The sequence below is a fragment of the Stegodyphus dumicola genome, chromosome X1 (assembly GCF_044657685.1).
Source record: "Stegodyphus dumicola isolate Sdum_Otavi_A_Nest chromosome X1, ASM4465768v1".
NCBI lineage: Eukaryota > Metazoa > Arthropoda > Arachnida > Araneae > Eresidae > Stegodyphus > Stegodyphus dumicola.
The window spans coordinates 62,165,747-62,182,708 of NC_140780.1; the positions used below are offsets into that span (position 1 = coordinate 62,165,747).

At 35.2% G+C, this 16,962-nt stretch overlaps 1 protein-coding gene across 14 annotated transcripts in view; it reads right to left on the minus strand.

The window, feature by feature from the left end:
- The window catches only part of LOC118204857 (5-aminolevulinate synthase, erythroid-specific, mitochondrial-like), a 70,473-nt gene that overhangs the window by 6,518 nt on the left and 46,993 nt on the right, over positions 1-16,962 (minus strand). For all 14 annotated transcript variants that reach the window (XM_085808083.1, XM_085808085.1, XM_085808087.1 and 11 more), the window contains 4 exons: positions 14,963-15,142; positions 10,079-10,243; positions 9,778-9,917; positions 9,230-9,358 (listed from right to left, as the gene is read on the minus strand). In XM_085808083.1, the coding sequence (XP_085664209.1) occupies positions 9,230-9,358; positions 9,778-9,917; positions 10,079-10,243; positions 14,963-15,142 (614 nt within the window). The remainder of the gene's footprint in view (positions 1-9,229; positions 9,359-9,777; positions 9,918-10,078; positions 10,244-14,962; positions 15,143-16,962) is intronic.

Genomic DNA, 16,962 nt, shown 5'->3' on the forward strand with positions numbered 1-16,962 from the left:
ACTACACCACGAAGGCACGCTAGGAAAGTGGGAGAAATACCTTATAATATAACTTAATAAAGTACCTGTAATTTAGGAAACTGTTTTGTGCCTTAAAGTTATATCATTGTAAAATTACATGCTAGTTGATGACTTGACATATATATATATATTATGGAAATGCATTTGAGGTCTCTTAAAACCCATCTCCACAAAGAGTATCCCCGAACGAGTATCTCTACATGGCTGCGCCACTCAATTTATACAGGGAAATGTCTCCGTCGCGTCAAATATATGTCTCTGTCGCGTCAAATACATGTCTACGGCGCCTGCGCCGTGAATCGTGGTCATTGCGTATGATGGGCCACATTGTCGCTGAAGACATTTGGCTAATGAAATTACGTACGGAAATCATGAGTTGGAATAGCAATAGTGGATACTTAATCAGCGTTTAACTTACGGATAATATATGCCGCTAATTTCTTAAAGTTTTATTTGCATTTGCTTTTATTTTAACAAACTTAATTATGATGGCTTAGTTACGATTAACAAATTTAATTATTTATGATACGATATTTAATTTGAGATATTAATTTGCGCTTGCTTTCTTTATAAACAGAATATTTTTTCACCTTGATACAAGTGATTAGCTATTGTAAGCTATAGATCTATGTACTTTTTTTTTTACTTCATTTGGTAGGATTACCTAAATCTGGTACAATACTTTTTGCTGTTTAAGGGGATTATTATCTTCTAATGTTATGAGAAGTCTGACAAACAAGAAAAACTCAATTTATCATCTGTTTGCATTTGATGATATTTCCGAAGTTCTATTGTTAATGATTTTTGAACGTGTGGATGTGGTCTACCTAGCTCAATCACTTGGTGTATTTAACGAAGTGTATGAATTTTCCGTGAACCAGCAGACTGTGAGATCGAATCCATTTGTGTTATTTTCCGAGTTCTTTCCATTGAAAATATTTTACGTTTTATTATTTATGTAATTCTGTAAACAGAATTCAGTTATGAAAAATTATTAAAACTTTTACATGTAATAATTTTGTGTTATTTAATTATTATACATAAAGTTTTATAACAGTTAATCAATCACACAATAATTTTACATTGATAAAATTTAAATATAATTATTAGATTTTTTACATTGTAGAGACATTAGGTATTTTTTTAAAGCAGTCAAGATTAAAAATTAGCAAGCACCTTCGCCGGGATTCGAACCACGGACCTCTGAAATACTGGCTCTGTGTGCTGACCACTACACCACGAAGGCACGCTAGGAATGTCGGGATAAATACTTTATATACCCCCCTTTTTAAAGGGCGACTGGGGTTTTTAAATGGATCCAATCGCCAAATCTGGGTGCGGAGAATCCACATCCACAACGCTTCTAGTTCGGGCGCCACTGTAGAAACATTAGGTTAATTAATTTTGGAAGCAGTCAAGATGAAAATTTAGCAACCGCCTTCGCCGGGAATCAAACCACAGACCTCTGAAATACCGGCTCAGTGTGCTAACCACTGCACAACGAAGGCACGCGAGGAAAGTCGGGAGAAATACCTTATAAACTTATTTATAAAGTAATAAAATTTGTTTTTCCTCTTTCACGTATTTAAAATGATGCTTTATTATGAATCGTATTATCAGCAAGGTATGTTATATTTTACGCTATACATGAAGTAATCGATTATCTTCTTTTATGTAAATTAATATGAATATGTAATGAAAAGAAATTTTAGAGAATCAGTGATGTAGGAACACTGAGACGTAGAAACGCAGAAATACCGATTGCAAAGCAAGTGGATGGCATATTGAAGAGGGAGAATTTCTGATTGCGTAGAAATGTTGATCCATAATGAATGGGAAGACGAGGCAGATAAAATCTTTTATTTCATTTCAGTAAACGTGTTGCGGCCAGGCACATTATTTGTTCCTATTTCAAGAGGTTTACATTTTTGATAACTTTGCAGTAAGAAGGAAGCCACAAACAGCACTCTAGCTAGGCCGAAGAGTAGCGAGTTAGTGTGTTATGTTCAGGATGGAATTATACTTCAAACTCAGTTAGTTTTGGTTCTCAATGCATTTTGATTGGATAATTAACACTGCTCTAAAATTATTATAGGCTCTTTGAATTTTAGTTTTATTTACATGATCAGAATTATGTAAGAATCACAGGACATGGATTAGTACCGAAATGACGCAGTGCACATAGAGATTACTATTTTTAGAATAGAATACTGAGGGGAAATGAATATGCGTTGCTTGTTTAAATTTTATCTTTTACATATTCTTTATATTTCTTACACACACACACACATATATATAGATACTCGCCCTGTCTGCGAGTAAGACTTTACTGTGTCCTTGAGCAACTTTGTCTGTACGTATAGACGGGCTCATAGACAGTTGTTCACAGAAGACATCCGTCCCGAGCAAGCAAATTTTATATGCAATATAATAATAACTCTTCAAACATTTTCACGCTATATACATAGTGTTTACAAAGTTCAAGAACAGGACTTTTCAACTAATTCCAGCGAGTTTGCCAAACAACTACTACTGACAACTCGTAATACTATATCTCAACACGCTTTCTTAAAGGAACTTCTGAAGACACTAATGAGAATAGGTGCTAAAACGGTGAGCATTATTCAATGCTATGCATCAGACTGAACAAAGAAAAAAAATAAAATTTTGCGTTAAAAATAATAAAACTTTAGAAAAACTTTTACAAACAGTATACACAGTTTACAGAGGTCAAGCATCAATACGTTTTAACGTCCCTCCTTAATGCAGACAGTTTTACGATGGGAAGATATTAATGATTAATCCAACAGAGTTTTTCTTCGAAGTGACGCACCAGCAGACGAGTGGTAAAATCGCTGAACACTGGAAGTTCGGTCTCAGGTTCGAATCCTGCAAACAGGCTGGCTACACGGGCGTTTTCGTGGTTTTCCCGTGTGTAATGTGTATAGGATCCAGTTTTCCTTAGAAAGTCTTCCAAGAAGGCACCTTTTCATCTAGGCGGATAGCCCTCTAGTGCTTTACCATAGTCAAATAACCCTTTTCCTTGGAAGTATCAAACGGATCCTAATATTGCAAACATCTTACTAGTGAAAATCGTTACCAATCTCTTCGGTTTAGTTTATTTGATTATGGAAAAGCACGCGAAAGCTAATCTGCCCTATAGAGAGAGTTGCCTTTGTGGAAGATTTTCTAACGGAAAAACCACGAACACGCCCTGCAGTGAACCCGTTCGCCTGGAATCGAGCCCACGGCGAACTACCAATGCACAGTCACTTTAACGCTGAGCTGCCTGATGGGCCAACATATTTCTTTGGGTGACAGCAGATGAGCTGAACATCAGCTAAACTAGCGCGCGAAAATAGTTTATGGTAAAAATTTTGCATGCATGACAGCAAAACAAACGGAAGCTTGAATTGCAAGTGAAGATTTGTTTGAAATGGCAGACAATAATCTCAGTTTTGGTTTTAAAATCAAATCCTAACTGATGATGAAGTTTGCATTTTTCATGATTTAGAGATAAAACACGATTGTTATTATCCATGGATAGAAGAAAACTAGCCTTAACCATAACCAAGCTTTGTTTAAGAAATTTCAAGTTAAAAATATGGTAGTAATTCTTGTTTACAAGGAGTAATTTACATGAAACTTGTAACTCAAGCTAAAGCAGTCAGCTTAATGTTCTGTTAACTAGAAATAAATAAACTTCTGAAAAGAAATTTATCCTGTAACATTAAAACAATTTCTTAGTTCAATAGTTTTTGTGGTTTGATTATGGGCCTTCGACCTATGCAACTATCTTCAGCTCAGGAGTGCAGCTGTCGTCATTTGTATGAAAAAGTACAGGGTTTTCGAAATAAAAGTATAACTAGATCAAATTTTTGCTGCTTTATTATTACAGCCGGAATAGTAAAATAAAAGTGATGCCACTATATTTGAGTTTATTCTGCATTTGACGCAGCATGTTACGATTTTCTTCGTGGCAGAATGGAAATGAGAAGAGATTAAACAAATACTGTACTATAGGCAAAAGAATAAAACAGAAAGTCCAGAATTTCAGAAATAGAAAGTATTTAGAAATATTAACCGATGCTGCAAAATTAAAAAAATTTAATAATAATCTTAAATAGTAAGCTGTATTAAAAAAATTTAGAAAATGAATAACTGAACTTTTTGATATTAAGTCATGCTATGAAATTTTACGAAATGAACAACAAACTTCAGTATTATAAATATTAGGAAAAAGTTCCTTGGTGTTGCGTTTTTAAGTAAGTATTGCATTATTTTAACTTCTAAAAATTATAGTTTAGTTAGTATTTCATTCTCATTTTAAAATTGCTTTCCCAAAATCCTTTCTAAAACGCTAAAGAAACTGCAGCGCATTCTGTTGGGAGTGAATACATCAGTGTTGAATTATATATGAATCCCGTAGAATATACTGATATACAGAAAAACTTGATTAAGGCTTATTTTATAAGTTATTTTATACCACTTTATGAGCTCTTCCAAAATCCAATAACCAATTTATCACATTTGTTATTAATTTTATTAAAATGCAATCTCAGTTATTCAAGAAAATGAAGATCGATGCTATTTCGGGTAAAATGGGAAATTTATGATTCAGGGTGACTAAGAAACTATTACCAAAGTTAAACATTTAAATAATCTTTTATAATTTTAAGCTCATAACTCGTTGAGGTTAGTGTTATTTAAAACGGTTTTGCAGCATAATTTATTAATTATATGAACAATATATAGCAGCTGTCGCCAACCGGTGGTCCGTGAAAACGTTTTGATTGTCCGCTGAAAAATTGGGACATTATTTATATTTTTATCAAGATTCAGTTTAAGAAACGACGAGTAACAAAACCTATTACGGAATATGGATTATACTTTTTTAAATTTTAACTGCTACTTTTAGCGAAATTTCTTCTGAATTTAGCGACTTTTTAGCTACTTTGCAGGTGCATCTACCGACATTTGAAAGCGAGAGTTGGCATCCATGGATATGATGCTGTTATCAACAATAGCGCGAACTGGAATTTTCTTTCCTTTTAAATTATAAAAAATATGTTATTGTAGTCGTTACTAACACAGTTTTTCTCCGTGTGAATAAGCAACTTGATGGATTTTTATGAGAACCATCTGCATTCTTGTTTATAATTGCATCACTGGAAGTTTCCATTTTTGTTTTGTCTAACTGTTGATCGATTGCGCCATTGCTGAGTAAGCGATGATTATTACGTTTACAATAATTAAAATCTGGCGGCATAACAATATCAGTTTATTGATATTGCTTAGCGTTTGCCGGTTTGTTGATACTGCTTTCCGTGAAGCTCCTTTTCAGTAATAGGGAAATACGAACTTTCTGTACAAGCTAAGATTTTTATACTTTCATATAACTTTTCAATGTGCACGAAATATGTGTAGTTTGCTGATTATTATTGTATAAATAAATGTATTTATCTTTTTTTCTTCTTTTTTTAATTCATATTAGTTATCCGCCAAATATAAAATTATATATGTAGTGGTCCGTGAAGTTCTAAGGGTTGACGGCCGCTGGCATATAGTATGTGGAAATAATATTTGTAATCTGTATTAATGTTATAAACTTAGTCTTAAAACGAATGTTATAAATAGAATGCTATATTATTCTTAAAGTACCTCGGGAAGTGCATCCATCTGAAGTTTCTTGAAACTGATTTTTTAGAGCAAACTTAATGTGGAAATTTTATCAAAACCAGACATTTTATTTTTTAAAACGATGAAATTAAGCAAGTTATTTTATAGCTTCAAAATAATGACAAATTTCTACTAATGGTTACGATTTTTGAGAGATGATAACCAAGCTGCCTTGTAGCATGTCATGGAAACATTTAAAATGAGGTTAAAAGCTTTCATTAAATAAATAGAAATGAAACCAAAATTTTTATGTAGCGTTGTTTTCGTATATAATCACATCGCAACAAGATAAATTACGATAAAAATGTTGTTATGTTATTAAAAGCATTGAGTAGAAGGGGTGCCAAAAACACAGATGAAAATGAAATAGGTGACTATTTTCTCGATCGGGCTCAATTCAGAATAAAATTACTGAATGTCCCCTCAAAGACTCAGATGGGAACAAAGCTCTTAAACCTGTTTGAGCTCAATAGGTACTAAGCCTTCTAGTACAACTGATGATAATGTGCTAACAGTTGCAATGGGTTGCAGTTTCTGTTATTTAAAGCTATGCACTTTCAAAAAAGCTTTCCCCGTTTCTTTGCATACATTCGATGGGAAAATTAAGCCACCGCTGTTCTTTGGCATGATAAATGAATGAAGGGTACAGTGGTACGTCCAATCAGTACGAGAAGCAAAACGTATTGCTTACAGAAAAGTTTAGTTTCTAAATTTTTAACGATAAAATTAGGTATGTATATTGTTATGACTTCAGTGAGATCACTCAAATCACATAACAAAAATTATCTGATTTTATTTGCTATAAAAATACCAGTTACGTGTAACACAAAACTAATTTGAAGTAATATAAAATTACGAATATAAAATCACCGAAATTTTCATTTTCAAACAATCGTTTGAATAATCGTAATTCAACTATCCTATAAGATACTATTTTAGGTATACTATGTATTAAAAGTTAAGAAATAATATTTAAATAACATCACATTAGTTACATCTAACACTATCTTAACTCCAATGTAAACTACAGATAGCTACTTTCAATACAGAAACGACCACGCTTAAGGAAAGTTAACGCAAAAGAAAGCAAAATCAATGTGAATGGAAAGGAAAATATAAATTATTTTTAAGTACAATAACGACGTCCGCATGGAAGTCTTCATTTTTTATTCCTCAGTTCTTTCTAAAGATGTAACAGCAGAACAACAACCTATTGTATCCTTTTAGATTTTAAAAGTATCAAAATTATTGTTGAAAGTCTCATAAACGTCTGTAGCATCCCATTATAACGAAGAAATACACGAGGGCTGAATAAAAGAAAGATGATTCTGGGTAAAACCAACATTGAGTGGTTTCTGGCTTCTGATTTTGGGCACAATGTCAATTCCTTCTTAATTCCACGGCCTTGTACCGAAAATTGATAATGACAAATTTTCATTTGATACCAATACCATTGTACATTCTAGCACCTCAACAAGTTTGAAATTATAGTAACTGCGGGTTTTCTCTTGCGGTTACAATGCAGCAGTTATAGAGTGCTATCTCCATAATATGCTATTTACACTGGTGTGCAAAAATTAAGGACGAAGTCGAAAAATTAGCATATCAGCTGAACGAAGAGGCAGAGCGGACAGAAAGACCAATCAGGAGATAAAGTAAGGTGATGTACGGTAGCACATGCGCCGATATGCAGGTAGACGTAATGGGGGAGTGTCTGAGTAGTATAAAGCATGTTGTCGGTGTAAGATCATAAGATCAGTATTTCTGGCAAAGAGATTGCACGCCGTATAGCAGTTAAAATCACACCGAGTTGCTGCCTCAGCGAGAAATGGCGAATAATCAATCTGTTAGACGACATCTGGATGCTTTTACCCGAGGTCGAATCATTGGGAAGTTGGAGGAATGCCGCAGTGTGACAAGTGTGGCTGCAGAGTTCGGGATTGCTCACAGCATCGTTTCACGACTTTGGAGACAATTTCAAACTACAGGAACAGCTATCCGGGGGTTTAGTAGTGGTCGTCCACGAGGAACCACACCCGCAGATGACCGGTATATTGCCTTACAGGCCAAAAGAAACAGGCGGCAGACAGCGGGAGAAATCGCTAGACACTCGACACAGGCGACTGGACGACCGATATCGCGTTTTACCATGGCCAGAAGACTGCACGGTGGTGGTCTGTTTGCACGACGCCCTGTACGGTGTGTACCTTTAACGCCTGCCCATCGGAGAAGGCGTTCTCTGTGGTGCCGGGAACACCGGAATTGGAGAGACAATGAATGGGGACAAGTACTCTTTACAGATAAGAGCAGATTCAGTCTGAGTAGCGATTCTCATCGCATACTCATCTGGAGAGAGCGGGGAAGCCGCAATCATCCCTCGAACATCATTGAAAGGGACAGGTATGGAGGTGGCGGTGTTCTCGTTTGGGGAGGCATCATGCTTGGTAGTCGTACAGACCTTCACATCTTCGACGCAGGTTCAGTCAACGGGACCCGTTATTGTAACGAGATTCTTCTTCCATATGTGCGTCTTTTTAGAGGCGCTATGGGTCAGCAGTTCCTTTTCATGGACGACAATGCACCATGTCATCGCATAGTAGCTGCCGAACAGCTCTTAGAGAGTGAGGATATTGAACGTATGGATTGGCCGACACGATCTCCGGATCTCAATTCCATCGAGCATGTATGGGAGTTTCTCGGCAGACGCTTGGCAGCTCGTACCTTACCACCAGTAACGATTCCGGAGCTTCGATTGGCGGTGCAAGACGAATGGGCAGCAATGCCTCAACAACTCATTGACACCCTCATTCTCAGCATGGGCAGACGCTGTGAAACCTGCCTAGCAGTCAGGGGAGATCATATCACCTATTAAAGACCGGATGTTTCTTGCTGGATACCCATCACAGGGATGTTTCGGCCTTCAGTCGCATTGCGCTCCATGCTACTTTTTCAATAAAGCTTCTTTTTATCCCTCTGATTTCTCTTTTAGTAAGTGTTGCTTACATTACTCATGTCCTTAGGTATTGGGGATCTTACGGTATTAAATGTGTTGATTTGGAAAGCTTTTGTACAAAGTTATATTGAAAAAACCGTCTCGTCCTTAATTTTTGCACACCAGTGTAATTTGGCGCCGCTATCCGTCGAGGTGAATCTGCCATTACTTTTATTTTCCATCTCTACTACCTACACTGAAAAGCTCGAGACAGCATCAGATTACTTATTGTGAAATTAAATTAATGATATACGAAAGAAGAAGAAAAGAAACCCCAAAGAAAAGCTCAGTTTGTTTTCAAGAATAGCAATTTGCACCTTAAGGATCAAACTGTAAGGGGAAAATACTGCAATTAAGTTATTTGTAAGGTCAGGGTTACACCACAGGTTAAGACAAAATTTTTAATAATGTGGAACTAATAGTTTAATATTTCATCTATGAATGAAATCTATGGACGAGTTCTAATAACCTCAATTTGTACAAGAGAATAGAACACATGATGAAATTCTGATATTGAATTCGAAGAATATATCTTACGTGCACAGGAATTATGTGACTGGGGCAATGGACTACTGGAATTCCAGCTTCTTGAAGGGATTTACGAAGATATCTTACATTCTCTTGATGCTGTTCTCTTAGAAACCTTCCCTCTTCACTTCTTAAAATCTAAGTATTGGGAAAAGTATATATATTAAAAACAGAAAAAGCAGCTAAAATCCAGCTTACTATTATTTGATAATGTTTATAGTTGATATACACACAAAAAAATGAGGTAATGTGAATGGTCATTTAAGAAATTTAATTAGATATTTATGCTGAATTCAGACGCAGACAAAAAAGCATGATTCCACATATTTAATAGGTTGATTTCTATTCTTTTAATGTTAATCAATGTAACCTTTAGATTTATCTGTTTCTATCAATTTTAATCAAAACAAACGTTAAAACAATGTAAACTATTCATGCAAAAGAAGATTACGCATCCTGTATTTTGAAAACATTTAAAGAAACTGTTAATTTTTAAACAATGGTTAAAAGTGCTATGCGGATTACAAAGTCTACGCAGAAATATGCAAACTCCTTACTTTAATTGATGCAAGAGCCCCTTTTAAGACAGTAATGGGCAAAGATGTTGTGAATATGAATCCTGCGGCATAACTACGGACCATATCAACGATGGTGGCAGAACTGGCGATGTAACCACCAATATTTCCAAAAGCTTTACCTGTAATCATATTTTGAAAGATTAACATAATCTTATGAACATTTTCTAAAATATCATATAAATAACTAACATTAACCAAATGAAGACAAGACACATGCATTGAAATATGGTTATGGTGTCTCATTTTCTGCAACATTTTAAACTGCTTCAGAATGACTTACCTAATGTTCCTGAAATGATATCCATTTTATGCAGCAAACCATCTCTTTCTCCAATCCCAGCTCCATGGTACCCATACAAGCCGACAGCATGAACTTCATCAACAAATGTAATTGCACCATATTTATGAGCAATAGTACATAATTCATCTAATGGGCAAACAGCACCTGGAGGAAAACAAAGTTATTCTTCCTTTCCTCTGTGACATACAATAGGTAATACTTTGTAATCAACGCAGTTTTTTACTGAGCATTTTGCCAGTATCAATTTAAGTTTCGATCTAAATAAAAGATATGGCAATTACATTTATACTTAGTATTTGAGTATTAACTAATAAAAACACTATATTTTGGGTAAAATACCCCTTAATATTACTTTCTTAATTTCATAATTATCATATCCTCTTAAAATCATCAGAAAAATTGGCAAATTTGTAGGGCTTTATGGTTATCTACCAGTTACCTTAATATTTTTACTTTTATTGCCACTTCTACTTTCACTGGCTCCCATAAGCTTCCGAATTAGTTAGTGTATATAAGTATATAGTTCTTGAGCTTAAGAGGAAGATTTTGGCAGTGACCGCTGACCATCTCCCTACTATTTTTTCCAGCTTCTGAATTACTTGAATCAGCTTTAGCCTTCTAGCCGAAATGGTTTTCTTTAGTAAAGGGCCAGAGCCAAGATTTATAGGCGCGCTTTGTTCTGTAAATAAAGTACTTTAAATACATTTAAAATTCAAATTCTGCTCTCTTGTTCCGATGAGCTGCGGAGGCTATTTCTGTTGTCATGTAGGCTGTGTACCGTTATTTCTAACGAGATAGCAAAAAGATTTATAATAAATGTTCTTCTGTGTTGGTGTTACTTTACTAAAAGATTAGGATGTGGCGTTAAGTCGTCTGACTGTTTTCAAGGGGCCAGTAAAAAATATTTAAATTAGTAAGGTCTCTGTACAAATTTGATAAATTCTTTTCATTTGAAGTTATTTATAATAACGCTTATCCTGAATACTCAGAACTTTAATAAAAATACAGAAATAAGGTTTTATGGCATGTAGTTAATGGACAGCTCAGTTTTTAATATTGCTACGAAATGTACAAGCGCGGTAAGATAGCTTCCCCGCAAAGTAGTTTTAGGGTTGTCATAAAATAGCAAGGAAGGCAGGGTTGCCACATATGGCCAGAAATCGCCCATTTGGTGACAAAATTGGTGCTATATCATGGACGGATGGAGAACCTTCTGGAACGAATTCTTACCGGATTAGCCCAGAATGTTCTCGAACACAAGCCGAAAGCTATATAAACCCTGCTGGCCCGCAGTCGGGGAGAGTGCCTCGTCTAGCGCCGAGTTGGTCATCGAGTGCATCGAAGAGTCTCGTAGTGTATCGCGGTTAGTGCATCGTCGAGAGAGCGTGTTGAGCTCCAGGAACGACTGAACCGAAGAGTCGGGAGCTGTGTTCTGCGTGTCGTCGAGTGCATCGCGAGTTGTAGCGTGGGAAGTCTCAAGAGTACGTGGAGTTCCGAGAACGACCAAGCAGAGTCGAGAGGTGTACTCTAGTTCTTTTCCGTGAAGCTGTCTCCACCGTGATAGCCTGATAACCTGGAGGCTGTGTCGCTGATCATGTCAGCGTGTTTATAGTAGATCTTCGACTACTGTAAAAGTGTTTTAGAGCTGTCCTGATTAATATTGGTAAATAAAGTGTGTTTCGATACTTCATCAAGTGTCGTCGTTATTCACTCCAAATCTACAAACCCCGTACGAACGTGAAGGAAGAGAAAAACGCAACAACTGGTGTCAGAAAGAAACGTAACAATATATTTATAAAACATGTTCACGAGTTCCACATGCTTAGTAAAAGTTAAAAGGTACCTAATTATTTTGGTATTTGGATAGTCTAAAATATTACCTACAACATAATAGAAAACAAAATTTTTGATGGGAATATTATGCCGCGAATTATTTTAAATCACTTAATGAAAAGCATAAGGACGAACGTTTCACGCTGTGTAATAAAAATGAGTACTGGAAATTCTTTAACTATTCTTCCTAGCATTAACCATTTCTATTTCCCTTCAGGAATGCAATGCAACATATTCACACAAAAATTAATTGAAATTACGTAAAATAATAGACTTTGGTTTTAGAATACCGCAGAGGGACATCAGATATAGATCTGTGTAGGTCTTCGTTCACGGGAGGATCTTAAAATACTTTAAAGAAAATTGGAGCAATTAAAGACTTTGTTGACGTCTGCTGATGTGTATTCAAGTGCTCCAGCCAGTAGCGTCATGATAGTAATTGTGACTGGAGTGATTATTATACTAATGTAAACTTCAATGATAAGATTTATGAGGTCTTTCTTAGCAGCCTGGCTCAGGAGTCTCAGCTACTTAATTTTAGAATCAAGTAGTTAAATTTACTATGAAAGAACTTCTAGTATCCTGTATTCTACATTCATAAAATGCAGAATACTATAGTATTGATGCATTGTTACGGTTTTTGTATTGATTTATTTAGTTTGCTATTTTTAACAGAATTGTTATTAAATTGTTTCATTTCCCAGTGCAATGCTGCGCGCGACTTATTTGAAGAGAAAGCTACGCCGGAAAAATTAAAAATACAGGAGCACGCGCATTTAATAAATAGATATCTCGTAATTGTATTCTTTTAATATCCAAAAAACTCGAGAAGTTTTTTGTACTTTTTAAAAAGTTTATAAAAGCGAAATCAAAACCTCTCAGGTGAGAGTTTTTAGAAAACTGCTGTTGTTTACTGTAGCGAATTCGCCGGTGAAATCGGATTAGCTTTCTTTGTTTTGAATTATGGTCTGTTGAATGTTTGAGTAGTTTAAAAGATAACTACTGTGAGATATTGCAATATTGTACGAATATCTGAGGAAATTCAATAATTTTGTTTTATTTGTTCTGATAATAATAAATATTATTCACTTTTCATCTGATTTGTGCATTCAATTTACTACGAACCCGTACACATGCAACAGTATCTAAATAAAAGATGTGGCAATTACATTTATATTTAGTGTTTGATTATTAACTAATAAATATGCTATATTTGGGGCAAAATACCCCTTAACATAACTTTCCTTATTATAGTATTAATGCACTAGTAGTATATTGCTTGCAGTAACAGGATGGGGAAAGACAAGGCCGCTTTAATAGAATCATTAGCCATGACCTTTTATAGTATTCCGAAACCTTTATATTTACTCTTAATAAAAATGAGATTGATACATGGGCCCCTAATACTCGCGAGGACCTCAGGCAGTGACCAAAGTGTCCATTAACAATGCTGATATAGTGATATTCTCAAACTCAAACCAGAGGCATGGAAAGAAGACTGTTATCAACTAAATGAATCTGAAATAAATATTTAATTTAATCCAATATAAATGTGCTCAGCTATATATTCTAAAGATGAAAAAACTGTATTAGATTTTTGTAAAACGTTTGAGGATCTTATCAGAAAGCGTCTTACCAGCGATCTTATCAGAAAATACGTATTAAACGTGCATTGTGAGCAACAAGATTAGCCTTGTAAAATGAAAAGAAGCCTTTATTTTGTTACTTCAAAATTTCTGATTATACAGCAGTTAGCTTTATTCATGGAATATGGGAGCGAACTCTGTATATTCTGGAGAAAGGAATTAATCTCTGAAAAGGAAATTTTATCTTCTAGTAAAGGCATCAATAAACCTTCAATCATTTTAAGCTTTTACTCAAAGGATTTTTATTAATGAAATCAATGCAGTGCATATTTTGTGCTGTGAACCAAAATGAGGAGTAATATTTTACTACTGGAGGCACTAAATCATTGAAAAGCAATTTCTGTCATAAGAATATTTAGCATTTGTTCTGAAATTCTTTGCTGTTTAAAAATTTATAAATCCCTTTTATTGTTTTATATATAACCAGAATGCATTAAATTAAATGTAAAAATAAAATTCATTATTGATTCATAGTTTGAGAAATCGCAGCACTTCATTTAGTTTATGATGATTATATTCTGTAAACAGCTATGCAATTAAACTCACCCCGCTCTTAAATCTGCGTAAATCAATGGATATAAAGCCAATGATACTGTAAAAGATATTTTCTTTTATAAAAATATACATTTTTGTGTACCTGCAAGCATTAATGAATTATAAAAGGTTAAAGTGAAATAACGTTAACAGTTATAATAAAATTTTTCATTTCTTTGAGAAGAAGAACCTATATTAGATTCTCTGCAAGCGCAAAGAGCTTTTCTGTAGCATGAATGTCAATCTAAGATTTCTCTTCAATTTGATTTTAATAAGTATTGCCAGGTTTCAACAGAATTTTTTAAATGCCTTCTTTCGCTGAATCTGACATGAAAAATTTTGTATGTATCTTACGAGTTCTTTCAAATGCAGTTAGTTTTAAAGGATAAAACTTAAAAGCTTTTTATACTTTATTTGACATTTAGATACTTCGATATAATTTAGATTTATTCCATTTAAAAGGGCGGGTCACTTTTTTTTTACATACATTTTATCTGTAAAGTTGGGGTGCGGACATTACACAAGCGTATACGGTAGTAATCACTTTTGTTTTATACACTGCCTTTGAATGCTAATTTTACCAATAATATCCTGAAACTTTTCAATTAAATTTAATAGTATTTTATTTCTGTTCCTTCAAATATACTGATTATAAGAGTAAATATTATATCACATATTCCCAAGCCCGATGTTTGCTAATAATACATTGAAATGTGTGTGATAGTATATTTACGGATGCTTGCGCTTTCCAAATGTGAAATGTGAAAACATGTACCGAATAGTTTAAAGTTTTAAACTAATGAAAATAAACAAAGGTTGCAATAGTATTAACAAACGTGTACTAACTCACCAGTCATACTATGCACAGTTTCAAACGCTACAATTTTTGGCAGGCTTGGATCTACTGTACTTAATTTCTTCTCCAAATCCTTAGGATCATTATGCTTGAAAATATGCTTTGGTACGCCGCTGTCTCGTATACCTTGAATCATTGACGCGTGGTTACCGGAATCAGAAAATATATGGCAACCTATAATAAGAAATGTAAGAAATATATTAAATGAACATTCCTAGGAAGATTAATGAAAGTACCAGTAAAGAAATGGGTTTTTAAGACTAGCAACAGACTGGTAATGAAATTTTACTAGACAATAAGGAGATTCTGCCAGAGAGTAATGAAGATGACTTTTTTATTAGTTAGAAACACTCCATATGAAAAAAAAATATCACTACCAGAAGCGTGTAGGGTTTATTATTAAAACTATCCCAGACATGCGAAAGCTTTCAGTGAGATGGGTGCCAAAATATTTGTGTTATCAGAGGAAGGAACGAGCTGAGACATCTAAGGCGGGTTTGACCGATTTTGAAGCTACACATGACTTTTATGCTAGGTTAGTGATTGAGAATGAAATCTGCACATTTATCACTCCGAAGCCAAGAAGGAATCAAAAGAATGACGTCATAGAGGGTCAACATGGCGGAGGAACTTCCGTACGCAGAAATCGACGAAAAAGGGTCATAGCGTCCATTTTCTGGGACTATAAGGTATTTCTCCCGCTTTCCCAGCGTGCCTTCGTGGTGTGGTGATCTGCACGCTCGGCCGGTATTCCAGAGATTCGTGGTTCGATTCCCGGCGAAGGTGTTTGCTCATTTTTCATCTTGCCTGCTTCCAAAAATACCTAATGTCTCTACACTGGCGCTCGAACTAAAAGGGTGTTGGATGAGGATTATATACACCCAGGATTTGGCGATTGGGTTCCCTAAAATCTTCAGTCGCCCTTTAAAAAGGGCGACGGGGTTTTTAGGGAACCCAATCGCCAAATCCTGGGTGTGTATAATCCTCATCTTTTTAGGTATAAGGTATTTTTAGGTATAAGGTTTTTAGGGTATAAAGTATTTCTCCCGCTTTCCTAGCGTGCCTTCGGGGTGTGATGGTCTGCACGCTGGGTCGGTATTCCAGAGGTCCGTGGTTCGATTCCCGGCGAAGGCGTTTGCTCACTTTTCATCTTGTCTGCTTCCAAAATACCTAATGTCTCTACAGAACAACAATGACATTCTGTTAATGGACCACATACCTCAGGGATCTAGTATAACCGTACAATATTAAGTTAACCTTCTTGTCCAGTTGAAGGAGACAATTAAGAAGAAACGCAAAGAAAAGTTGACCAAAGGGATCCTTTTGCTGAATGAAAATGCACCTGCACACGCGTTCAGCGCTATGGCAGCCAAATTGAAGACCCCGGGCTTCCAGTTGGTCAACCAATCGTCCTACTCGCAAGACCTAGCCCCTTCGAATTATCATCTGTTTTCATCGAAAACCGAAGAAACACGTGAAGGGCCATCGTTTCAAGAACAATGATGATGGTAAAGAGACTACTGAGATCTGGTTTCGGGAGTAATGAAATGGCAAGAAAAGGTTATTTGAGCGGATTAGAAAAGCTGCAACAATAATGTAACAAATGCATAAATCTGAAGTGAGAATATATTGAACAATAGGTAATTTCATAACCCTGGGTCCCTTTCTTTCTAAGCAAAGCCAGAAACTTATCAGCCTCCTCATAGGTTCTTGATAAAATGTTAATCTAGAAAATAAAAACAAAACACTTAAAAACTTAATGACGTATCAGTGATTTTTAATGAGATGTTCCTTAATTATTAAGGACTCGCCAATTTCGAAGGAAATTAAAACTATAGAGTTTCTGTCTATTTCGTCTTTAGATGTATAGAGTCGATCATGTTTATAAAGAGTTAAAGCATATAGCAAAATTCCCTTATGATAATCGCTCCTTAGTGTAGCAGTACCAAATTAAATATATTAAGTTTGACTGACTCCTCTAAACTAAAACTTTA